General features: G+C 36.6%; 1 protein-coding gene across 2 annotated transcripts in view; it reads right to left on the bottom strand.

Moving 5' to 3' along the window:
* Positions 1 to 231: 231 nt before the first annotated feature.
* LOC102235555 (dihydropyrimidinase-related protein 2) overlaps positions 232 to 25,750 on the bottom strand; it is a 30,070-nt gene continuing 4,551 nt past the window's right edge. For both annotated transcript variants that reach the window (XM_005799680.2, XM_005799681.2), the window contains 13 exons: positions 15,994 to 16,082; positions 15,734 to 15,918; positions 13,503 to 13,667; positions 13,065 to 13,126; positions 11,408 to 11,488; positions 10,378 to 10,446; positions 9,816 to 9,936; positions 8,785 to 8,941; positions 8,508 to 8,649; positions 6,386 to 6,556; positions 4,719 to 4,898; positions 4,473 to 4,638; positions 232 to 3,270 (listed from right to left, as the gene is read on the bottom strand). In XM_005799680.2, the coding sequence (XP_005799737.1) occupies positions 3,179 to 3,270; positions 4,473 to 4,638; positions 4,719 to 4,898; positions 6,386 to 6,556; positions 8,508 to 8,649; positions 8,785 to 8,941; positions 9,816 to 9,936; positions 10,378 to 10,446; positions 11,408 to 11,488; positions 13,065 to 13,126; positions 13,503 to 13,667; positions 15,734 to 15,918; positions 15,994 to 16,082 (1,680 nt within the window). In that variant the 3' untranslated portion in view covers positions 232 to 3,178. The remainder of the gene's footprint in view (positions 3,271 to 4,472; positions 4,639 to 4,718; positions 4,899 to 6,385; positions 6,557 to 8,507; positions 8,650 to 8,784; positions 8,942 to 9,815; positions 9,937 to 10,377; positions 10,447 to 11,407; positions 11,489 to 13,064; positions 13,127 to 13,502; positions 13,668 to 15,733; positions 15,919 to 15,993; positions 16,083 to 25,750) is intronic.

The raw sequence follows: 25,750 nt of genomic DNA, 5'->3' as shown, positions 1-25,750 counted from the left end.
TTCATAACTGCTTAAAAATGAACAACAACGGTTTGAAGTGAAAACTGTATATGAAACAACAAAGGTCACTTCACATGTCTGGCGGTATTTCAAATATTTTAAACAAAAAAAACCCAAATCAATAATCATCGATATCGACTGATATGAATCGCCTATGATGTGAACAGCATTAACTAATGAGTGAAGCTGCAAGTGTCAAACGAGAACAACAAAAGAAAACGCTTAATACTCTGAAGTTCTTGTTTCGTTTATTTTATTTTCCGCTGCCCACATGATCTTTTCGTCATAACAAGCAAGCATCCCAGAAACCCTACAGCCACCAGGACGAACACCATCACACAGTTTCACTTTCACAAAAAGTAGGGGGAGAGCTTACAGAGGAGGAGGTTTGGGGTGACTACGGGCCTCAAGGGGGGGGAGGCGGCGTTCAACAGCATCAACAACCTCAGAGCAGAAGGAAGAACCTGTCAGTCTGCAGCATGTTGGGTACATACATGTCACTCATATAGCGTTAGCGTAATATGGCATAGAAAGAAAGCATCCAAGCTGACAGAGCATCAAAGGAGTAAAGCTGTGCGTGTAAACGGAGGAGGCATGAGACACACCGAGGACGCCAGTGGAGACGTTTGCCGTTTTTAGCATCAAAGTCAATTCTTCTAAGCCTGCAGAATCTTGTCGGAACCATCTGGAGTCCACACAACAGCATAATTTAAAAAATATGTCGGCGCAGAGTTGTCGGTAATAGCGCCGAGTTTCCATGACAAACAGAGGTTAGAGGTTTGTCGCCAACAGCCAAAGGAGTGGGGAGAGAAAAAGTTCAGAGGAAGGGGGTGAAAGCGCGGTTCGCTGCCAAGTCGTGTTACTGTGTTTTTAGACTAACTCAACTGCATAATAAATCTTTAAAAACAGTGGGCTTTCAAAAGGTTTCCAGCCATTGCAAATGGAATAATGCTTCATGTAACGGATGCCAAAAGAGAAAAGTAGTGCTTTATTATTCAATACTGTTCACAGGCCAGATTAGCACAGACTAGCTAGCATTAAAGCTAAAGCCATTCAATGCAAATTAAATATTTTGCATTGACAATATGTTTAAAATAAACAGCTTAATTTCTTAACACTGAAATTTCAAATGTTTACTCATTTACTTAAGATACTTTGAATGAATAAGTAGTGGATATTATTACCCAGCTGTTTCTGGGTATAATTCACGATCTGCACTTTATACTGTAATTTATGCATTTAAATATTACTCAAATCCTAGAACGACAACAAAACTGAAAATTGCAGTTTTATAGGTGTGAATACAAGCTTACTAACATTAGCTACTAACATGCTAGCATAAACAGAGACTTGCAGGAATTGTCTATCAAAAGAAATCTTTAAATTACAAATTACACCCAAAGCTAATTCATTTAATTAAAGAATTAACTCCAGGTTGTGGTTTTAGATTTGAATCAGGATGCTAACAAAAGCAGAAGTACTTGTTTTAGGGAGCATGAAAATGACAATTATTAGCTTTGAACATGACCATACTATAGCTAGTTGTTAGCATTCTAATATCCAGACATTAGCTGAGCCTCACACTTAGATGTAGATGTCAATATTAGCATTCTAGTGTTAGCATAGGTATTAGACTATTGTTTTTGTGAATGCTAGTGCTTCTGTAGCATGCTAAGAATGAGCACATAATTGTTCATGGCCCATAACTAGCATGAATGCTAACAATAGCATGCTGGTATTCACTCTAGCGGATATTACCATCCGCGTACCATTAGTTGCCATCATGCTAATGTAGCAAATATTTAGCTGAAGCTAAATATTTGGTGAAAAATTAACTCTTTTTTTGCAGGCGCCTCCTGTTGGTGTCCCATCCCTCATCCGCATCAACACTAAATATCAGTCAGAACTACGTTAGCTCATGTCTATGTTCAAGCGTAAATCAATAGTGCTCAGCCCTTAGGCACCTAGTTACAGAATAACACTAAAAAGCAGTTTGACAACAAGGTAAAAACTCTAAAACATTAGAACATTTCAAGATATCAATCTCGTTTTTTCTTTGCGTAGGGCTCAATCGAGCTGAAAAGCCCCTACGAAAGCACAAAAATCTGGCACCTTTGAATCGGTTAATCCTGGCTATTTTACATCTTTTTATCTTACATCCTTCACTTACTTCAACAACAAATAAAAAAAAAAAGAACAAAATCAAAATATCAGTACAACTTCTGTTTGTTCAGGCACATAAAAAGTGGAAATGAAGGAGAGATTTCGATGAGTAGAAAACAGTCTGTATGCTAAAGCAGCAGTTGGTTGGTTGGTTGGTGGAGGACGGCTGGGAATTTCGCAGCTTTTCGCAGCTTCCGCTGTGAAATTTGGACCTTTGTAACTCAGGAATGCAAACAAAGTGGAAAATCAGTCACTTCCCAGGCGGGACAAATCGAGGATGTAAAGAGACAATAAGGCATGGAAGGGCTAAGTCTGACAAAATAAAACTACTCAACCACCAATTCTGCAATGCAGTTATGACCGAAAACAGAAATGAAACGTGACGGTTTTCCAACCATCACATGCCACAGATACACTGCAAAACAAACAAAAAACAAGATTTAAAAAATCTCTTTCATTATTTCAACTCTTAAGGCAGCATTCATTGTAAATTATCAACAGAATTTGAGATTCTTGACCTTACTGCTGCAACACCTTTAAGACTGATCAATTTGTTACCCATTCTTCATTTTAGCTACAACCAAAACAAAAAGTAAAAGAAATGAACAGAAATACAGCATCTTGCATAAACACAGCCTTTTTTGTCCTAACTGACTAACCCGACAAAAACTGCAAAGCAAAAAATAAAAAGGACAAACGGAATAAAGTAAGAACAATATATATATATAAAAAAAACCAAAACAATGCAGTCAAAAGTGCTCAAAAAGCAGTGTTATTTTTTTCACTTTCTTCCTTTATGTTTGTTTTCTATTTATTTCTAACTGTGTCCAATAGAGGCTGGGGAAACAGGAAAGTTGGTAGGTGAGAAAAACTGCATAGGAGGAAGTGCCGGGATCTACGGTGAGGCGCAGTGAAAGGTTCGGCTCCTCTCGACTTGATCTCACCGGCTGAATGCTATCCTTTGACAAATTTCCTCCTAGGCAGGGTTAAGGGTCAGGGTTTGTGAGGCGGAGCTTTAACCCAGGCTGGTGATGTTGGCCCTGCCACCCGGGGGCGCCACAATGCGCTGGGTGTTCCTGCGTGGAACGTTGTCGTCGATCTGAGCACCTGTGTAGCCAAACAGAAAGTGAGCTGTTATGGTTCCTTGAACACGTCAAAACAAAACATGTTCATTACATTTTTGAGATGTTTCAGGTTGTCTTGCCACTTTAAATCCAAATAATCTGCTGCTGGCCACGCCCCCCAACTCAACTCATATGGTTGTATGTTTACAGATGCGCAAACACACAGCTGTACATCTTTGAAACCAACAAGAATGGAGCAAGTGGTTTCCTAATGGTAAGTTTCCTAATGTTGACAAATGGTAAGTCAACAACAAAACATTTGTCTTTTTCAGCAGCCATTGTACAGCGCATTCATCCTGACTATTCTCTTCATGATTCTGTATTAGAAAAACAGAGTGTCTTTAGTAAGAGGTTTCTTCAAATTTGCTGTAATACAGACAGCAAAGGCGGTAACCACCATTTACAAAAAAAACTCTTGTTTTTGAATTAATATGATTTACAACAACATTTACTTTCCCTTTGGGTTCAATAAAGTATTTTTGAATTTGAATTGAATTAATACAGCAGTAAAACCAGCTGACCTAATGTCTTGGAGTTCATCTTGTGTTGCTAGGTAACAGGCAGAATTCCGCTGGGGTTGCTAGGTAATGGGCCAGGCTTCTCTGGGGTTACTGGGTGAAGGGTCGGTGCTTGTTGATTTGTGACGTTGCATTCCTCAGGTTTTTGAAACGGCTCATTGTCCAGACAACAAGAAACGTGAACTTATTGTCAAAAACCATCTGGGATTTTTTTTTTTTTTTGAAGCAGTAGAAACCCAAATGGATTCATTAATTCTCAATTTAATCCACAGTTTTATATATTTATCATGTTAAAATCGTGGTATCATCCATGACAGTGGATTAATGGCATTATATGGTTTAAAATAGTTGATTAGATCATAAATATCTCATTATTGACACAGAAACGTAAGCCAACCCCATGTCTCACACAGTAAAAATAAAGCAAAGCTTCTCATTGGTTCCTTACATTTTCAAATATGACCAAAATATTCTTTAAGTTTTCTAGAAGTCTTTAAAAATTTGCCAAAAGCTTGACTTTCTTCCAAATGGTGGCAGTGTCTGAAATCTTCAACTGGGTTATATTTTTGAAATAAACTCAAAGTATCACCTTTCTCCTACCAGACAGAAACAATCTACAGGTTCCTGACTGTCAGTAAAGTTTATGGACTGATGGCTCCTGACTGACCGGACAGGCTGAAGCCAGACTGGTGCAGGTTGCGGACAGGCTGGTTGGGTTGTTTGGCAGGTGAGGTCTTCGCAGAAGAAACGGGGGTCATGGTTTTAGGAGTGACGGATACCTCGCACACCGGTCCGTCGTACAGTCCTCTAGGCACACCCCTCAGCTCAGCCAGCTGCAATAAGAAAAACAACACGCAATATTAAATGCAAGAACCAAAACGACAGTCTTCCAAACAACAATGCAGCACTATACCCTGCTGCGAGCCTTTATCCTCTTGTAGACGTAGTCAGGGAAAGGTTTACGGGCCACGAAGCGTCCTGAGCCCTCAGTGGCGTGGAGAGTCCCCTCCTCCAAAACAATCTTTCCCTGACTGATGACCACCAGAGGCCCGCCGCGCACCTCCAGGCCTTCAAAGATGTTGTACTCTACGGTCTAAGAAAAGAAAAGTAAGCACATAAAAAATAGGGTTATTTTTTGCAAACTAGAAGAATTTGAATTCATTCTGCCAATTTGTTTATTTTGGTATTTTCCCCAAGTTACAACTGCTGAAATAACAAAACTTAAAAGAATCTCAAGACAGACTTTTTTCCCCGTCAGACGACTGAATTAATTTTTGGTCTTTTAACTGCAGTAGACGGTAACCTTTAAATAATAACCTACATAAATTATCAGAAACTCAAGCCAACAGCTACAAAAGCTAGCAGTTAACAGCTATAAACACCAACAGCTACTTTAACTGACAGTTACTAACACTAATGGCTGCCTAAACTAACATCTAATAATACTAACAGCTATCAAAGCTAACAAATACTTAAGCTAACAGCAGCTCGAGTTAGCATTTCGCTAAACTAGCACTTACCTAAAGCTAACAGATAATACCTAACATCTATTCAAGCTAGTATCTACCAAAGCTAAATGCTATTTAGTCTAGTAAATATTAAAGTAAACAGTGCTTTAATAATGACATCTAATTAAGCTAACAGTAATGGACTAATTCAAGCTAATGGCTACTTAGGCTAGTAGAAACCTAAAAAAACCATTAGATTAGATTATTTTAAATGACACAAGAACAAAATATTTTCAGTCAAGAGAATAGTTGACAATATTAATAGTTGTGAAATGCAGAAAGTGACCAGGTTTAAACAGAATTTGTTCAGTGTCTGGAGGTTTTGGGTTTGAGTTCTTTTAGGTTTTAAGCTCCTTTTACCTTGACTAAGATTACAAGTCCTTCCAGATTCTCCAAACTGGAGCTCACTCTACCAGGTGGATAGATGAGACCCCACAAATCTGACTTACAAAACATCCACAACTATTCCTTTAACCGATTTGTTACAATGTGTTTTCTGTGGTCTAATGCTAATAAAAGAGCTAATTGCATGGACAAGAGGGATAAGTTGATGGGGAACAGAGGCGTTCATTTTTGTCCCAACAGATGAGGAGGCCTGGCCAATGAAGAGGTTTGTGTGTTTGTGTGTGTCCACTCTGGAAGCCTTATAATGCTCTTTCCTAAAAGCTACTGAAGCTAACGCTGAGGTCATGGCAATCTGGCAAAACTTTATCCCAACATGAGCTCACCAGTAGGATTAGCCACCCCATTACTCACACGCTGCTATACATAATTTCTCCCATGGAACAAAAAGAGGCTCGGGGACATAACAGGATTAAATTATCAGATTCCCAGAACATCCACAGCAATGGTCTCCATGTCTTTCTAAAACATACATACACAGACAGGCAGCCTGCAAACAATCAGACCCTGATGTGTTTCAGTTCTCTGGCAGATTTTATGAATGACATCACTCCCTCGACACCGTGTGAGGCCCACGCCCTGTTCAGCAGTCTTCCCAGCCACCACAGCAGTGGACTAACCCCCCCTCGCTCCCACTGACACCGGTTTCAGAAAATGGAGGACATCGTACGGAGTTGTGGCTCTTGGCAGAGATGATCTTCGTGACGTCCGGGTCCCAGAGCACCAGGTCCGCGTCCGAACCCACTGCGATGCGGCCCTTGCGGGGGTACAGGTTGAAAATCTTGGCTGCGTTGGTGCTGGTGACGGCTACAAACTGGTTTTCGTCCATCTTACCAGTCACCTGGAATATATTACAACTGAGCGTTAGAACTGGCTTGATTCTCTAAGCTCCCATGTTGCATGTTTAGTCTATCGTTCCTGACCAATTGTTTGACTGTTCTCAATTGTTTTGTTTCACCAAAAGTGGTTTGTTTTTGCCTAAAGCATTTTTGGAAAGAAAAAACTTTTTGTCAAAAAATATGCAAATTAAAGAGCTGCGTTGGGCCCCCACACCACCAGGGGGCCCCAAGAGCAGCAAGCTAGCATAATAAAAATACAAATATATTTAAAATAACATTGAATAACACAAACTAAATAGTATTACACATGAAAAAAAAAACTATTTCTATTCACCTTATTCCTGGGAGGCTTACTGGGGGAAACGATTATGGGTCCTACTTCCAGCGCCCACCGGAAGTAGCAGTATTTCATTGTAATTTGTAGGGTTTTTTGCTAGTCTATATTCATGATAGAAGTTACAGCTCTCTTTTCGGTTATAATACAATATTTAGTCAAACTTGTTTACAGACACACCGTCTGCTATCAGAGAGCTGCTCAGTACAGATTATCGTAATTGTGAGTTTAATCACGGGGAGCGACAGGAACACGATCGTTAAGTTTCGTAACAGAATGACCGTCAATTAGCAGCTCTGCTAGCAGCTCATTTCTCTGGAGAACTGACAGTAATAAAGAGAAAAGCAGGTCAGAGATCTGAGCTGCTGTTTTGCGCCGACATTGTAAAGCACCAGAACTACACAATATTTGCTTTGTGTGATGTGAATTTTTTTGTTTTGTTTTGTTTGAATTTAAAACAATAATAAAGTTCATGATCTGAGTCTTTATCATTATGATTGGGCCAAAAAATTTTATTTATAAGACAAAATAAAATATCTGGGATTATTTAGTCCATGACAACCAGAACCTCGAGGTTCTCCGTTGCTGAGTGTCGCTGCGAATCAGCGGAGAAATAATAGCGTAATACAGAGAATCTCCCCACTGGACTAGAACCGAACTGAATCACACATTAACCGGTTATAGAGAGCAACTTGCCACTGGAAAGTGTCGGAAGATGCCCTTGTGGAGCTCGGGTAACTGTTGTGCTGTTCGTAGCTGTACTGTAATAATCAGACTATGTTTGGTTTGTGGCTGCTGCAGCAAGTGTGTTTTGAACGTGCTCCAAAAACAAAAGCGGTAGTTTCCATCGCCTACCGACAGACAAGCGAACAAAAAGAATTTGGCTAAAAATTCCAAACTTCAAGAGAGAACCCAAAATGCTTTATGTGTGATCATTTCATTGTGTGGACAAAAAGCCAACAGAAGAAAACCCGCATCTGCATCCGAAGCAACTGAGTCAGTGAAGTAGCTAACTATGCTAGTGCGACTTGAAGAAATGCAGCCATTTCTTCAAGTTGCCATCTCTCCCCGCAATAGCTGTAGGTAGCGGTAAAACAATTTTGTCACATTTAAGCTTTGATAGCTGGTGTTCTCACATATTTTATAGCCTAAAAGCTCTGATGAAAGCTGGTTAGCGAGTTCCTAAGATATAAACAAATGGCGGTTCTGGTTTGCGGCGGAAGTCGCACCCATAAATCACGCAAAGCCTCATGGGGGCTAGGAATAAGGCGGACATTGTTTTTATATTTGTAATAATGGTTTTCAGTTTTAAATCTTTTTTTTTCCTCAGTCCTATTTTTTTCTGTTGACCAAACTTTTTGCCTCAATTCAGCTCCATATACACTTAAATACCACACTCCAATTTTTTTTGTTACTCCTGTAAAATTAAAATCAATATAATAACATTGGTATGATTTTAGGTCATTAAAAAGAATGATAATAATAATAGGCCTGTTACACACAGAGTTACTCAGGAATTATAAAGAATTTGTTGTTGACAGGTTGGGATGGGGGACCCCAAATAAAAATCTGCTCTGACCCCCAAAAAGTCTTGGGCCGGCCCTGGCCAGGACACGTACCACACATTTGTCCCAGATGATTGACATCCTCTCTTCTGTGCCATTGACACCCTCAGGAATCAAGGTGAAGTCATCTTTCCCCACAGCGCGCTGGGCTGTGTTAAAGGGACAGTGCGCACTTCCTGTCACCTGCAGGTCGCCACTAGAAAGATTAAAAAGGACAACATACACACACACACACACACAGAAAGAAAAAAGAAAGAAAGAAAATGAATATAACCGGAATGCTGAGACAGAAACATTTCCAAATGTGTCTCCAGTTGGATCCAACTTTTACCAGGACAGCAGGGAGTTGAGATAGTCCGGAGTGGCCGGGTCAGGACTCAGCGGAGGGGACGTGACATAAGCCGCAGCCTTGGCCCAGTTCTTACTCCAGTAGTGCGACCCGTCCGTCCCCAGACTGGCCGTGATCGGCTCTCCATAGACCACAGTGCCTGGAAAAATGGTACAATAAGGATCTGCTACCAGACAGAGGCAGGTTACTGCAACAGCATGTTAGGGACACTGTGGACAGAAAAATGTCTCAGACATTTTTAGAATAATAATGAACATTTAGGAGATTAATTCCAAACTTTTGGAGATTTCTTGAAGCAATTTTTATACTTTTCTAATTCAGAAATGTCCTTGTTTGTTATATCTACTAGGACCTTAACAGACCCTTGTAATTTACAGGAAAAAGGTTTTAAAAAGTGATTTATTTATTTTTTTTGCCACATTGATTTTTACTGAATAAGCATTTATGACCACTGACAACAAAAAAAATTCAAACTTTTTCTTCAGAATCAAAAGTCAGAAAAAATGAAAAATTTTGAGAAAAATGTCAGAATTTTGATAAAAAATTCTGATTTGTTTTTCTATTTTACAGAGGTCCTCTCCTGTAAGCATGAGATAATATCAATAAACTTGAAAAGTATACTTTACAAAAATTATATATAATAATTAAAAAGCTTCAACAATTTATTAAATCTATAAATAAGATATTTTTTTAAAATCATAACATTTGTACGTTGTCAATTTGTACATATATAAATTTTTTTTCATGTTGCTGTGTTGCATAGATTCTCAAAAGTGTCTCAAACCAATAAAAAATATCATTTGCCATATAAATATTTGTGTATGTAAAGCTTAAATAAAATTGGAAATACATATATTGAGTTATTTACTAAAAACATAATGAATTATTCATGAAATATTTGTATTCACATTATAATAAAAGCATTTTTATCAAAGTACTTATTTGTTTTTGTTCTGCTTTGTAAAAACGGCCAAAATTAGCAAAAAATACACATTTATATATACTTTCCTCACCCTTCTTCCTAGCCTGAGCGATGACATCAGCAGCACTCTTGCTCATCACCTTGGTAACGTACAGCGGGCAGTTCGTCTGATTGGCCACCGTCACGGCGCGGTTCACAGCTTCGGCTTCCACCTGGAAAACAAAGTTCTTCATGAAAAACAGTGTAGATATAGACATCACAATCTTCTCTAAGCGTCTAATTAGGTGACTTTATTTAGTTGTATCAGTAAAAGCAGGTGAACACAAATGAAATACAGTACAATCTTTTTTTAGCCCTGACTTACGTTTTACAGTCAAGCTTAAACATCAACGTTGTACTTTTTCCCACCAGATAGAAGGAAAGGGGGAAGAAAATAAATGTTTTAGCAACAACACAGTGTTATCTTTATAACAGATGTCCTGATGACAAACCCCATCCTTTGTTTTGGCGTCTTGTTTTCGCCAAGGCAGAGAATTGTCCAACGATTATAAAACTGTCAAACACTTTAGTACCAAGCAGAGAACGACTGAAAAGGTCAAACTGTTCTGGCAAAGAAAGAGGCAGGAGTAGAAATGCAAAGTCCAAGCGTTCACCTCCTCTGGATGGCTCAACACGTGTCCTTCAGGTCCGGTGATCCCCTGCTCCAAGATCCGCCTCTGCTCCTAAAAACGCACAAACACACAAACAAACTCGTTGGAAAAGTCAACCGCTGAGTCACGTCCAGGTGTTTCCGATCAACAGCAGAGAAAACCGATCACAGCCATGACCCCCCGTCACCGACTGTCCTCATCTGGTGGCAATTACAAAGGCCATTTGGCGGCCATCGAGCGCGACTCGTACATGTTAGAGCAGGACTACAGGCCACACAAAGCATGGTCATTACATTTTCTGCACAAAATTATTCTTAAATAATGACGTTTTAGTTTGTGTATCTTGAGCTCCTTTCAGAATGAGCTGTTTGAGTGCATCTTGTCACTTTAAATCCAAATAAATTCCTGCTGGCTACACCCCCAAATCAGCATTTACACATGAAAACAGCTTTATTTTGAGACAAAAAGTAGTCCATACTATTTAAAAATAATAAATATATATATTGTGTCATAATTGACAACCATCAGAATCAGAATTCATTTTATTGTCATTGTGCATGAACAAAAGCACGAAACTTAAAAAACAGCAACTCTCAAAGGCAACAATAAATATATACATATCAATGAATAAATTAAGGCAAAATAAAAAATAAATAAACGATAAAATGATCGGCTTTCAAATGAATTTGCTGTGTTCAGGGAAACAACAGTTCTTCAAGCAACCATTGTCCAGCACATAAATCAGTAAAACCAGCTGGCCAAATGTGCCAGAATTCCAATTGAGTTGCTAGGTAACCGGCGGAACTCTGCTTTGGTTGCTAGGTAACGGCTGGGCAGTGCCTGCTGAATTGTTACATTCAGAAACCAAAAAACCTTTACTTATTGTCAAACAATGGGGAGGGAGGGAGGGTAGATTTTTAAAGTGTTTTGGCTGTTTTTAAAAGCGGTAGAAACTCAAAATGGAAGTACAAAAACATGCAAAACAAGCTAAATATTTGGATCCCGGTTAAGAGAAAACAGCTCATATTCATACCTCAGCAACGATGTCCCCGTTCTCGGCGTGAACCTGGGCAATGGCTCCCAGATCGCGGATCACGCTGAACACCTCGTACACCTGCATCGATTAAAATGTACTATTTGATGAAAATATCTACATATCTGTGAAAAAGTCATTTTTCAAAGTGATATTTTCACCATGTTACTCACTCATTTATAAATGTCACAGTTTCCAACTGACAATTTAGTTAGCAAGCTAAATATTTAATAAACTAACTAAATATAAGTTAGCAAGCATGCTAGGATGTAGGTAGCAGGAGTTTATATAGAGGTTCACAAGACCCACCTTTTATTTTTGTGGTCCACTTCAGTTTATTAGCAAGTAATTTGAATATTAGCTAAATATTTAGCTAGCTCAGTGTTTAGTTTGTGAACTAAGTATTCTGAGCTAAATATTTAATCTGAGCTAACATTTAGCTTGTTTAGCTCTGTGCTAAATATTTAGCTCCAAGTTAGATAAATATTTCTAATTGTAGCTTTATTCTGAGCTAACATTTAGCTTGTTTAGCTCTGTGCTAAATATTTAGCTCTAGGTTAGCTAAATATTTCTAATTGTAGCTTTATTCTGAGCTAACATTTAGCTTGTTTAGCTCCGTGCTAAATATTTAGCTCTAGGTTAGCTAAATATTTCTAACTTACTATATATTGAGCTAACATTTAGTATTTAGAAGGCTAAATCAGAGCGTTCCTGCTCTGAGTTAGCCAAATATTTCCAAGCTAGCTCAGATCTAAATATTTAATTTGGAGCATAATATTTAGCTTCCTCACTAAATATTTATGCCAGAGTTAAATATTAAGTCGGTCAGCTTCCCAACTAAATATTTAATTAGCTAGCTGTGTAGTTTGTAATCTAAATATTTTAGCTAAATAATTAAACAATTAGTTTGAAACTGTGACATTTTATAAATTAATAAATAATATTATGAAAATATTACTTTTTCTTTCTCTTATAACTAAAGAACCCAGATTATTAGTTTATTTTTTACAAACAGCATCTCATTTATTCAATCTGGAAACAAGGTTTTAAACATTTTTTCCCAAAGTTTCCACAACTTCCTTGGTGTTGCAGTGAAATGGGTTCATTGAAGGAATCAAACATGCAACAGCGCGACGCCGTCAGAGTTCAGCGGAAACAAAAGAGGAATAAACTGCAGCCGGCATTCCTCACGCAGGTGCAAAAACCGGCACAGATCTGCTTCAAAGATCTGTGCCGGACGGGATTAATTCATTTTCACCATGACTCAGAGAGAGATCTGCGCTGAGACGTGGCTTTTATTACATCTCACTCTCCCAGGAGAAACACTCAGACTCTCATTTTGAGAAAAAGCCTCGTCAAGACAAACAGACTCTGGATCTGCCAGAAGCTTGATTTATTTTATCATAAAATCATATGGTAAAGTCCCAGCCATTCTCAGAAAATACAGGAAAAACCACTGCTGATACTCAAAATCACTGCAATCAAGCTTTATTTAAAGAGATGTTTCCATTTTAATCTGATTTACAAGACAAACTGATGCGCTACAATGTAAATTTTGTAACATTATGCTAATCTAATTACAGATTTATAAATTTTCACACGGCAGAATAATTCAGGGTGGATATAAATGTTGTTTGGAGAAATAAAGGAGCCTTACCTGAGCATCAGTAAGCTGGAAAATATCTTTATACGCCAAGTAGACCAGGAAAGAGTTGACACCTGAAAATAACCAGATTAAAAATTATCATGAAAGCAGGAAATATGAAGATCTCAAATGAATTTCTTTAAGCAGACAATGAAAGCAAACTGTTACAAGAATCTCCAAGCTGTTAGACCCACTTCAGATTTAAATCCTTCATTTACTTACTTTTCTTCTTCTTTCATAATTTTTTGAAAGTAAAACAAAAAAAAACCCAACCGTAATAGTATATTAAGAGATTGTATCTCCTTCCTTAAAACTCCTTAGATAATTTATTTGGAACAAATATAGGTTGTCAGAAAACTCCTTAAATTTTTACAGGTTTCTATGAATTTTCTACCAATTTTGTTTGTTTTGTTGTGATGTACGGACGGATCCGACGTCCAGCGTTCGTACCGTGATCCTTCACCAGCGTCTCCATCTCCTCCTGGATCCCCTTGTGCCACTCGGTGATGTCGACGTGCAGCGAGTAGTCGCAGCAGGACTTGCCGTCAGCCCATTCGCGCCACTGCTCGAAGGCGGACATGAGGCTGACGCCGGGCTCGGGAACCACATGGTCAACTGGACATGCGAACAGAAACCAGAAGTTCAACCGGAGCTTTTTAAACGGGCAAATTTGGTGTAGCATTTCTGACAGGCTTTTATTTTAACAATGTTATAGATATGAAGTTTGTCAAAATGTGTTTATTTATTCTTTGAATTCATTTTGTTAAGTCTTATGACATTTATTGGTGTTTTAAGTTCTGTTATGCTGCTGTTGGCAGTTGGAGGTTCCCATGGTAACCAGTAACTGACAGTTACGACCACCTTTTTCTGTTGCCGTCGGTAACTGCGCTATGCAGTAGGATCAGCTCTATGTTTTCTTTACAAAAGTTATATTTCAACATTTACTTTGGACAAATTTAATAATATACAGTTTCATGAGGAATTTTGCTATGTCTTGTAGAGTATATGTTTTTAACTGTTATTATTATTATTATTATTATTATTATTATTATTATTATTAATGTTGTCCATTTTAGACGTGTTTAATTTTACAAATGTTAACTGCTGTTAACTGCTGTTAACTGCTGCTAATTGATGCTAACTGCTGCTAACTGCTGCTAACTGCTGTTAACTAATGCTAACTGCTGCTAACTGATGCTAACTGCTGTTAACTGATGCTAACTGCTGCTAACTGATGCTAACTGCTGTTAACTAATGCTAACTGCTGCTAACTGTTGTTAACTAATGCTAACTGCTGCTAACTGCTCAGTGAGAGCTATTGTTTTGCAGTTTCTTTATGGTTATTTATTTATATTTTAGTTAATGTTTAGGGACAGAAGCTGCTGGACTGATGTTAGCCACCATCTTGATTTCCTCTTTTTTTAATTTTTTTTAGAATAAATACAGTGAACTTGAATATTTCTGTTGTTAAATCAACCTACTGGACCTGAGACGAACATTGAAAGGTTACACATTAATGATCTTGAATGAATTTTCTAATATATTCTAAAGAGTTATTCTGATTGTATGGTTCTGTTTCGTCTTCAAAACGGTTATTGTTGCGTCAATGTTCCAGACCTGACTGCAGCAGTCAGCGTTTAACCTGAAGGGAGTTTGTTTTTGCTGCGGATTCAGTACAGGGGGGGCTATTGTGACATTTAGTTTCAATTAGGTGCTTTGTTTTTTTATAATTCACATAATCATCAAATATATTTTACTTTTTAAAGCTGAAATAACAAGGAATAATAGCTAGAATTCTTTTTATTTAAGCTGTTTAATAGATGCTTTTATATGATAACTGATGCAATTATGAGATTTTTCCCAACCAATAAGGCATCAGGGTATTTAAGAATACCTTGGTGCCTTTTTCTTCTTCAAATTTGTTGTACATATAAGTTGAAATAATTTATTTATCTGTTATTTCTGATGCTTTTTGTCTGATTGGTTGTTGGTCAATTCATCAAGCTAGCAAAGATAAAAGAAATGCAAAAGTTTATGACGAGAAAAAGACCAAAAGATTAAAACAATACTGTGGGAATAAAATAAAGTTTGATGTGATTAACCCTCTATGGCATGACTTTTTATTTTTGTGGGGAAGAAATATTTTCCTGCATTCTTTGGGAGCTTGGTGGTCCCTAATTACATGTCAATCATAAAATCGGACTCTGACACCTCCTGGAACCAGATTTGGGTTTGTTGCCTCAGGGTAACATTGGTCTAGAACACCAAGATTGTCTACACTGATTATGAGAAATGAAATACAAATCAAACAAAAACTATATTCATAAAAGAACTATTTTTTGGACAAAAATATGTCAAAAATCATGCCCCCCAAAAAATAAAATAAAGGAGCAATGTGAGGTACAGCTATGTGGTTTGTTGCCTGAGGGCAACGCCATGCCATAGAGGGTTAATATGAAATATTGCACATTTTCTTACAATCAAAACTGATTTCATCAGACAGCGTGAGTTAGCATTTATGCTAAATCAGGGGTGTTCAAAGTGGGGTCTGGGGGCCTTTTGTGTCTCTTGAAATGATTTTATTTGGCCCCTCACCATGAGTCAAGAATGGTAAAAACAATTGATGTCCCAAAAAATGAAATGAAATGAAGAATTGCAACTTTTTCAGTTGAGCGACTCACTGATCATCGTGGTACCGCCGGCCAGTGCCGCCTTGGTTCCCTGGTAGAAGTCATCGGCCGCCGTCATGCCCCGGTCGGGCATCTGGAAGCGCGTGTGCACGTCGATGCCACCGGGCATCAGCATGCGACCGTGGGCGTCGATGGTCTTCACCCCGCCGGGAACGATGAGGTTCTCTCCGATTTGTCTGAAGCGGCGACATTGAAACGGGTTGGGCCGAGCAGGGAACGGAGGGCAACATAAACAAACGATGTAAACTCACTTAATGACGCCATCCTCCATGTAGACGTCAGCACAGAACGACTGGTCATCATTCGCGATCTTCGCTCCTTTGATCAAGAGACGGTCACTCTGACAAAAAAAAAAAACAAACAACGACAGGACAACATCAAATCAGTTGCTACTTTAGTTTCCAATAATTTATTGATATCCATTCAGTGGAAGTGGAAATAAATTATTATAGAAGTTGCTCTCCTGGGTCTCCTAAAGCAGCTTTACAAAATGTACATTAAAATAATTCATTTTTATTCCTTTAGTTCCAGTTCACAACAAATCTCAGTCTTATAAAAGCAAACAAATCCACCATCTTCAGTCCTACTTACAATATTAATACGCCATTTTATTTCTATTGTACTTGAGAAAAATCACTTGAATAAACAGACTTGTTGCCATAGCAACTGACAACAATACCACTTTATGTTTCAGGATTCAACACCAAAAACCACTCAAATATTTCCCACACAAAGAACAGAACATTCAGTCCATTAGAGTTTTACGTTTTCAGTTTGATGTTTATTTTGTGATCATTAATAATTGATCACTGTGGCAGATTAGCTACCACTGCTATTAGCTAAGCTAACACTGCGTTGCTTTTAATTAGCTAATCAATTAGTTGATTAGCTAATTTAAACACCTGCTCTGCTGATGATCTGTCAGAGTTGGTGATTAGGTTGCCTAATTTTTCATTATTTTTTTGTAACTGAACCGAAACACAACAAATTCCACAGCACATCTACATATCAAGATTATCATAGTCAAGTTAGCATAACTAGCTTACTTCCCACTCCCTCGATTAGTTTTTTCTTAATTAAATCTTTTTCCTGAGCTTGTTGTCTAGATGTTGTAGTGTAGCATTGCGTCCCTTTTTCTTTCATATATTAGCAGTAATTTAAGATTTAGCACATTATATTGAAAGCTTAACAGCTAAAACCAATGCTAGTCATCAATGCTGAATCAATGCTAGCAACTTTTTGCCACAGGCAGGGAGATGGGATCTTACGTTCACGTTTTAAGGTATCCGTAAGCTAATTACAAACAACAGTAATGATATGTATTGTATACACATAGAGAAACTTCGGACATGTTGGTATGGAGGGCCCAATTGAAAATCTGCTTAGGGCCCCAAAAAGGCTTGGACCGGCCCTGGTCAGAAGACAATAAAAGAACCGGTTGGACACACCCATTCTGCCTCAGCACTGCAGAGACACAAGGGGCCGACCAATGAGAGCCAAAAGCATGTGATCAATCATCCTCGCCCACTGCGGTACCAGCAGAGGAAGAGGAAGAGGAAGAGGAGGAGGAGGGGAGCCCCTCATATCCACCAGTGTCCCCGTCTCTCCCTCTCTAAAGAAGGCGTGGCCGGTCTGGTCACAAGGACTCGGGCGTCCCCGGCTAACAAAGGCCTCTCTGTTCGAGGCGGGCAGCAGTAGCAGAACCGGACCCAGCGCCACTCTGGCTCCACTAAACGAAACATCTCTGCAAGGCTTCGGGACTTCTGTCCAAAAGTTGGTCAGCTTTAGATCCGGACGGTAAATTCTGCTTTAGAACCAAACTACATTTATTTGGCAACTTAAACTTCACTGCTGGATGATTACAGTGAAGCCGTGTCACAGTTAAATTAAAAAATGTTTTATTGTCGCAACTCAAATCGAGGGCTGAAGCAATTAATCAGATTAATCAGAGTCGTTATTAATAATTATTGATTAGTTGTTTTGTTTTGGAAACATTTTTTGGGGCCACAAATGGCCCACGTGCCGCACTTTGGACACACCTGGTTTAGTGAATGTTCAGGGTTTGAGCCAAGCATGAAAACAGGAATAAAGCAAACAGGAAGTGGACGACAGACCGACTGAGATGAGTAAAAATTATCTGTAATTCTTTAAAACAAAGTATTTACACCCACTTTTCCACAGAAAATGACGAGTTTGGAAAATTTTCCCACCTGATTTGCTTCCACTTTGCAAAAACACAAAATCTCACCAAGACCTTTTGGTCTAATTACTAGTTTAAATATATTATTACACTCAAAATAAGACAATACTAACTAAGAAGTAACATTTCTAAGTTATTGGGAGAAATGCGTCGATCTGATACAAATATTGGCATCGGCCCCAATATTGGGAGAAATTCTAAATTGGGTATCATGATGAATAAAATAAATCTATTCAGTCTATTTCTACGCTTTATTATTCATTTTACATTATGATTCCTAATTGAACTTTCTGAACCATTTGAGAAGTTTATTGCAGTTTATTCTTACACGTTTGACCAACATTTTGTTTCTGTATTTATTATTTGTTTTACGTTAACTGCACTGATTAAAGATATTTTTGACCAATACTGTGAAGCTATTTGTATATTTAAATGTTCAGTACTGGTGCAAAGTTATCAGATAAATTAGAATTTTAGTACATTTATGTCTGTGTTTTGAAAAAAAGAAACATTGTAAGTGAATTCATCTGTTTTTCTGTACCGGACTCGGCCGATACTAAACTTCAGATATCGGTATCAGAAGTGAATAAAGTGAATCGGTGCGTCAAGGGTTATCGGTAGAATATCACAAGTTGAAATGTCTTGTTTTACTGGCAGATCATTTAACTTTTTCATCAATATTAAGGATTTATTTACTTTCAACAAACCTCTATAAATTGCTGAAAAGTTTCTTCTAAGTTAATTTTGTCTTATTTCAACTAAAAACAGACAAAAATACAGATGAGCTCCACCAATTTATTTCTACACGTAAAACTGAACTTTACATCTAGACAGTAAGAAATGTAATAAAAAACTTTATTTTTGTGCTGGACATTTAGCATACTGTTGTTTTTGTAATGAGAACAGCTGCAGTAAAGTGACTCCTTGGTTTAATGAGAGAGTATTACAGCAGCTGCAGGCTGTAAAACCAAAACAATGATGGAAAAGACGCTAAAACTCACTTTAGAGACGACGAACATGAGCTAAAATGGTGCCTTAATTAAAAAGAAACACAAACGAGAAAGTAACCTGACGAAATGCAGGATGCAGAGTAAAAAGTCTGCCTCAGGCGTAACCTGGCAACAGCTTGTGTTGTGTTTCCGAAGGGGAAAATATCCTGGGAAACGTCGAGGAAGTCAGGTGGAGAAAGCTGCCAGCTGAATTACGTGTCTCCTCCTGGATGAAGCAAAAACGAAAACCCAAAACAACCGGATTTCTGTTCGGAGAAAAAACCATAAAAACGGACTAAATGTGCAGAGAAAAGCGCCACAAAATGAGCTGAAACTTGGTTTAAAATATGAAACTATAGCTCAACATGAAACAACTGAGACAAAATGAGCCAATTAAAACTTATTTTTCCGATTTAGTAATAAAAGAAAAAGCCCCTCAATCTTCAGCTGAAGGATTAAAACTTTACTCTCAACTTATTTCCTGCTTGTTAGCAACAAAAAAATGGATTTTATTTTTAAAAAAATATTCAAACGCAATGTATTAAACTTGTATATTAATTCATTTTTTGCTTCTTCTATTTTGCCCCACAAACTCCCTTTAGCTTGAGAGAGTTTGAGTCAAAAATGTTAAAAATGTGAATGTTATATATATATTTTTTTTTACATTAAATAATGACCTTAAAAACCCTTAAATTTCATTTAATGAAGCTGTTTACTGCAACTAAGTAGCATCTGTCTAACCTTTTAGCATAAAAAAAACCTGTTTTATAGGTAAATATGTTTCTAAATCTTAGATCTCGATTTGTAAAACACAAAACAAATATTTTTTTATTCAACAGAGTTTGGTTTTTTTTATCTTTATTTTGCTATAAAAACCTGAAATATGTTGTTTAATTTATCCAAACTGTTTTTTTGACTCAAAGTTTGTAATAAAATCCTCTCTGGTCGTCGTTGACCCCTCGTTGACCTCCTTTCTGCCGCCAGGCGGCGAGGATTTAACAGAGTCTCTGTTGTGATTACGGCAGAGTTCGTTTCTGGGTTTTATGAATGAAGACGCTCAGATTGAAGCTGAAAGGCTCAGAAATGCCAAGCGGAGTCGGACGGTGCGGCTGATTGGCCGACGAACTGGTTCCCAGCACCAAACCACCAAACACTGCTGGTAACAACAGCACAAAGGTTATAGACAAGATAGGAGAGGAAATTTCTGCCAAAAAACTCTGGAATTATTAGATTAATGTAAAAATAATTCTAGAAAAACATTTCAGAGATTTTTTTGATTTTTGGAATTCAAAAAATTCCCCTTTTTCTTTTTTTACAAATTTTTCTGAGATTAATCTCAAATTTAAGATTTTTTCCTTGCACATTTATGACATTAGGTGCTAAGAATTTTTTTTTCTGGAAAATTTTTAACTAAAATTTTGGGGGGGGGGGGGGGGTTTAAAATGAAAATTACAGATTCATCTAAAAGTTTGGGGGGGGTTCTAGCAAATTTTCAACTTTTTGAACTGAAAATTGTCCTTATCTTTTGTTCAAATTTTCAGATATTGAGTTACTTTCCCGTAAATTTACATTTGGAGCTCAGAAAATTTATTGTTTTTGTTGAAAATCTTTGAGAGTAATCTCACATTTTTTTAGAAAAAAAATTTCCCCAAAAAAACTTTTTTCTTTTCTTTTAGAAAAAATAAATCTAGAAAAAAGTTTTTCTTTAAACAAATGTTCTGGTAAAAAACTGAAATTTCCTCTTTTTTAAAGAAAATTTATGAGGGTTTTTTTTTTTTAGCAATTTTTCAGAAATTCAAAAGCATTCTTCTAGAAAATTTATGAGATTAATGTAAAAATTTCAGAATTTTTGGGTGGAAATGGACTCTATTTTTATTTACAATCAGCCCAACACTCTGCTTCTTCACCTGACAGCAAAATAATTTTTTAACTTTGAGAAAAATAAATGAATAAATTAGTTTGACCGCAGTTAGAATCTGATGAGTGTAGAATAATTCAGTCCAGGTTATGATTTATTGTGAGTCGGCCAAAAAAAACAGGAATGTAGTTTCACACTAAAGAAAAAAATTAAAGAATCACAAACTTGTTGTAAAACTGGTAAATTTGGTGTAGAGCCGCCAACAGATCACTCTGTTATATAAAAACGTATTTGTTCTGAGCTGAACTGAACTTTGTTACGTCCTTATAACAAGAAACGTTCTCATATTTTATGAGTTTTGTGTCATATATACTCGTTCCCGCCCACGACACAGCGGCGCCCTTGGCAAAGAGCCTTATCACCCAACAGGAAACACCAAACATTAACTGCATGTGTGGGAAACAAGTCTGATATGTCAGAAACCATGTAATGATCTTTGAAATGTTTTTTATTTTATTTTAGTCCTTTGATTCCACCTAATAATCTACAAACAGTCTTTAAATAGAGAAGCTATTTTTATCCTCCATCCTGAACAAAAGGCTTTTTGTTTCCTAAAATAACTTTTTATTTCTGTTTGTCTTCCTCTCATCTAAATTTATGACTCACATTAAAATGAAAATGTGTTTTGTAACTCGGTCTGATTTTAAAGTGAAAGTCAGATTAACTTAGTAATGATAACATTATATTTCAGCCAATACAATTTATTTAATGTTTATTTTTTTCGTTTTTCAAATCAAATATTTTAAAGCATATTTTCTTAAATGGGTTCCTATTGAGAGATTATTGGCAGTCACTATCTTACCTACACTAGATGATTCTCAAAGTGAAATCTGTTTGTGACATACATTTAATAATCCAGAATAATAAGTAGATTAAATTATTTTTTCACACTAAACTAGGGATTGAAGGATGATTTATTACTATTTTCAGGTTTTTATATCAATTTACAGAAAAGAAAACATATATTTTATTTTTCTTTCATAATCAAATTTCCTTTTAGTTACATTAGATTGTTTTATCCAATTATTTAATCAGATATTCGAAGGTTTAGTCAATGACTGTGTTCCTGTGGAGAGACTATGAGCAGTCAGCGTCTCACCGTTAATGCTCCAACTAACTGTTATTTTAGTAATCGAATATTTTTCTAAAGATTAATTGTATTAGAAATATCATAAAAGATGCAAATAAATAACCCACTTCGTTTTATGGATAAGAAAATAAACAGCCAGTGGTGTTTTTGTCTTAAATGTCAAATTGTATATTTATTGTAGCGTTTAGGATTAATAACTTCTCTGAATATGTCATCTTTTATCACCAAGTGGCATTTTTTATATTATTTTTGTTTACAATTAATCAATTAGTTGACAATTAATTCAATAACCAATGAATCCGATTGTTTCAGCCTTTAATTACAATCTGAATGAATAATCAAATAAACCTGAATATTTTTCAGTAGTGATGCAGCGGCGCATGCATCAAGCCCAGAGACCAAATCCAGCGTCGCTGCAGGTCACATGACCGATACAGGAACTGTTTCGAAATGAACTGAAACGCGCCAAACTGTGTTTATAAGGAAGCGAATCTGTCAGCGGGACGCATTTGCCAAAAATAATTCTTGATCTTTTACAGCGTCAACATATGGAGCCTCAAGGCAAACGAAAGGTTTTGTCGTTTGGGACCATTTTGATCTACGTCAGAAAATAAAACATCGGTTATCACTTTGTTGTTGTTTCATCCGGTTCTTTTCAGCTCCTATTTGATCTTTCTGAATCCAAATTCAGCTGAAATTGACTCTTAGTTTACTTTCATTTTATGTTCTGCAGGTTAAGTGTTGCATATGTTTGACTGAACTGTTTTATTTAAATAAATCCACGTCCTCAATGCTGAGGCATTACAGGGCGTCAGAATGAATCCCAGATACACCTGGATAAACTCAGCCATTCTACAAATTACTTTTTATAAATTATTTCATATAAATGTATTTTTTACTTCATTTTTTCCTACAGCAGGAGAAGTTGTGTCAAGAAAGCGTAACAGACTAAACTTCAAAATGTTGGAAAAACTTTTTTTTTTTTTAATGAAAATTTATGAAAGAAAAAAAAAAGTCCACAAGCATCTTCATTCCAAACACGTTCACTTAAATTTCCACTTTATGGCACATCATCACATTATTTATTGACTGTATCGAAGAATGTCAAATATATTTTGAATTTAACTGAAGATATGACTTAATACAATATATAATATACAATAAAATACAATGACTTAAATCTTATTGTATAGACTAGGTCATCAAATCAGTCTGTCAACTGCGTTGCCTGTAGGGATTTTTAATGTCCAGCAGGTGTCAGTATTCAGTGACGCAGTATCAATACAGTATCGACACAGTTTGGGTCAAAACGATTCCTTTACCATCACTATTTTTCAGGTATTTTTGCTGTTTGAAATATTTTTCTCCCACCTTTTCATTCATTTAGTCATCAAAAAAGATCCATAACGGACTGGTGGAACGAAACATATGGAAGACCAAAACTGACGAGATTAAAAGTAAAAGTAGAAATATTTCTCCTTTCACTTAAACATGCATTTTTATCAAGAAATGTCTATATTTTGTTTTGTCTTTTTCTTGTACAAGCTTTTCATTGCCTTATCTCTGTTGTCTTTATCGTTAGCATTTCTGGCTCCTTATGCAAATGAGTTGAAGCTTAGTAACTTTATTAGAAAGTAAAGCTTCTTTTTCTTTTTAAAACAACCATAAATACAAACTCTGTTTTTGCTCATATATGGTCAGAGTTAGTTGCCACATTTTCGCTGCAGAAGCTTCCAGGTGGTGAATTTGCAGATCCTCATTCATATTTAATGAAAGTGCAGCTGGACTCAGGATTCAAACTCAGCTAAATATTTAACTCAAACCGATTCACTAAAACCAAAAACGGTCGGCCAAACACCGACATCTTTTGTCTCTTGCTTCGGCTTTTCCTGCTTTGGGTTTTAATCAACTTAACATTCATTTCCTCCACGGCGTCTGTTCAGTTTAATGGCTGCTGGATGAAATTAGAAAGAAAAAAGAAAGAGATCAAAACCTAAAAATAAAAAGAATCGATAGGAGATGACAGAAAAAGCACGGCTTAATGTATTTAAATCTCAGGTTTCCAGAGACATCAGCTTGGTCTCTGACCCACTTTTTCTTTCAAGTGCTTCTCAAGAATAATCACGTCTATCCATTTACGTCCGACTGCAGGAACCCCCTAATCCGCTGATCTCTGCGCCGAGCAGCAGCTGCTCCTGCAGCGCTTCAGCAGAAGAAGAAAATCTACAAAACCTCCCGTCAGAAACACCTCCAGACCCACAGACATCCTGTCTCTGCTTCTAAATGACACGTAAAGGTGTCAGATTAAGTAAAATTTTAAATCAGACAAACAAAAGCTGAAAATATAAACATATAAAGTAGCTAAACCGCAAAGACACAAAATATTGCAAAGTATTTTTGTCTAAATTCTAATGAAAATGTCTCAGTAAACTTGGAATAAGACAAAATTAGCTTACAAGTAACTTTTCACCAAGTCACAGGAGCTTTTTCTAAGTAAGTAATTCATTAATATTGATTTTTTTTAAAAAGTTCTAGTTCCATTGGTAACATTTTCCTCTGCACCGTTACCTAGCAACCACAGCCAAGCCCCGCCCGTCACCTAGCAACCCAGTTCTGGTTCCGCTGGCAGATTACTTCACTTGTAACAAGACATTTTCCCCATTTTATAAGGAATAAGCTCCTGTAGCGCAATATGGAAGGAAAAGTAATAGATTTCTGCCATAAAAAATCTCAGAAATGTCGACATTAAGCTAAGAAATTTCTTGTTTAAAAATTTGAAATTTTGTTAGAATTTTTTTTTTGAAACTGAAAATTTCAGAATTTTTTTCCAGAAAATTTTATCTAAAAATTTCAGAATTTTTTCCAGAAAATTTTCAAGTTTTTTGATGAAAACTTGCTCCTTTTTTCCTCTAACATGCTGTCTTATGACTTTTTTACTTTTGAGCCTGTTTTTTCCAGTTAGCGGTTAATCGATTACTAAACTAGCCAACAATTATTTCATTCAGAATACATACAACGCCTCATGCCTCTATCTAAAGAAATAAAAGCTTTAAAAAAAACTACATACACAAATTGAGAAAAATTAAATTTTCCCAAGAGACAACCAACAGTTCATGATCAACAATAAACAATAAAAAGAGAGAAACCGGGCAAAAGTGGCATTCGCGGGACTAAAATTTTACCCAAAATATTTCTCTAATTAATAAAAAAATAAAAATCTTCCAATGTGGCTGAAAAATTATTGATTGATTCAGAATCAGTTGCTAGACAAGTTCTCTGCATCTATAATTTCAACATTTTAACACAACAGAAATCGTCCGACAAAACTGCAATTGGTGAGTTTTTCTTGACGTCTTTGTTGTCGGTTTGTGAAGAATCATCCGATTCTGGTCACCAGGCAATTTATTTTCCAAAACCTGACAAATGTATCTGAACCGACGAATAAAACTTACAAAATTTCAGAGATTTTGACAGAAATTTACACTTATTTTTCCTTTTTTTTGCACATTTGCTGTATTTTAAAAAAGCATTTTTTTTTGTTTTGTTTTGTTTTTTTAGGTTTGATTGAATACATTCATTTTAATTAATAAAAACAGAATTTGGGTCACTTTGTTTCTAAACACTTACCATATTTATCCAAGTTTAAGGAATAAATTAAGGCATAAAAAGCTGATTTTGGTGCGGATTTTGGTAAAAGTCTGAATAAACTTGGCTTTATCTTTTTGTTAAACCATTTTACATTTTCTTGTGTAAGCAAATGTAAATTAAAAGTCTCCGTCTGCATATTTGGACTCCCCTGTTGTAAATGTTT

The sequence above is a fragment of the Xiphophorus maculatus genome, chromosome 8, assembly GCF_002775205.1.
Source record: "Xiphophorus maculatus strain JP 163 A chromosome 8, X_maculatus-5.0-male, whole genome shotgun sequence".
In the NCBI taxonomy this organism is placed as follows: domain Eukaryota; kingdom Metazoa; phylum Chordata; class Actinopteri; order Cyprinodontiformes; family Poeciliidae; genus Xiphophorus; species Xiphophorus maculatus.
This window is presented reverse-complemented; position numbering and strand designations above follow the sequence as displayed.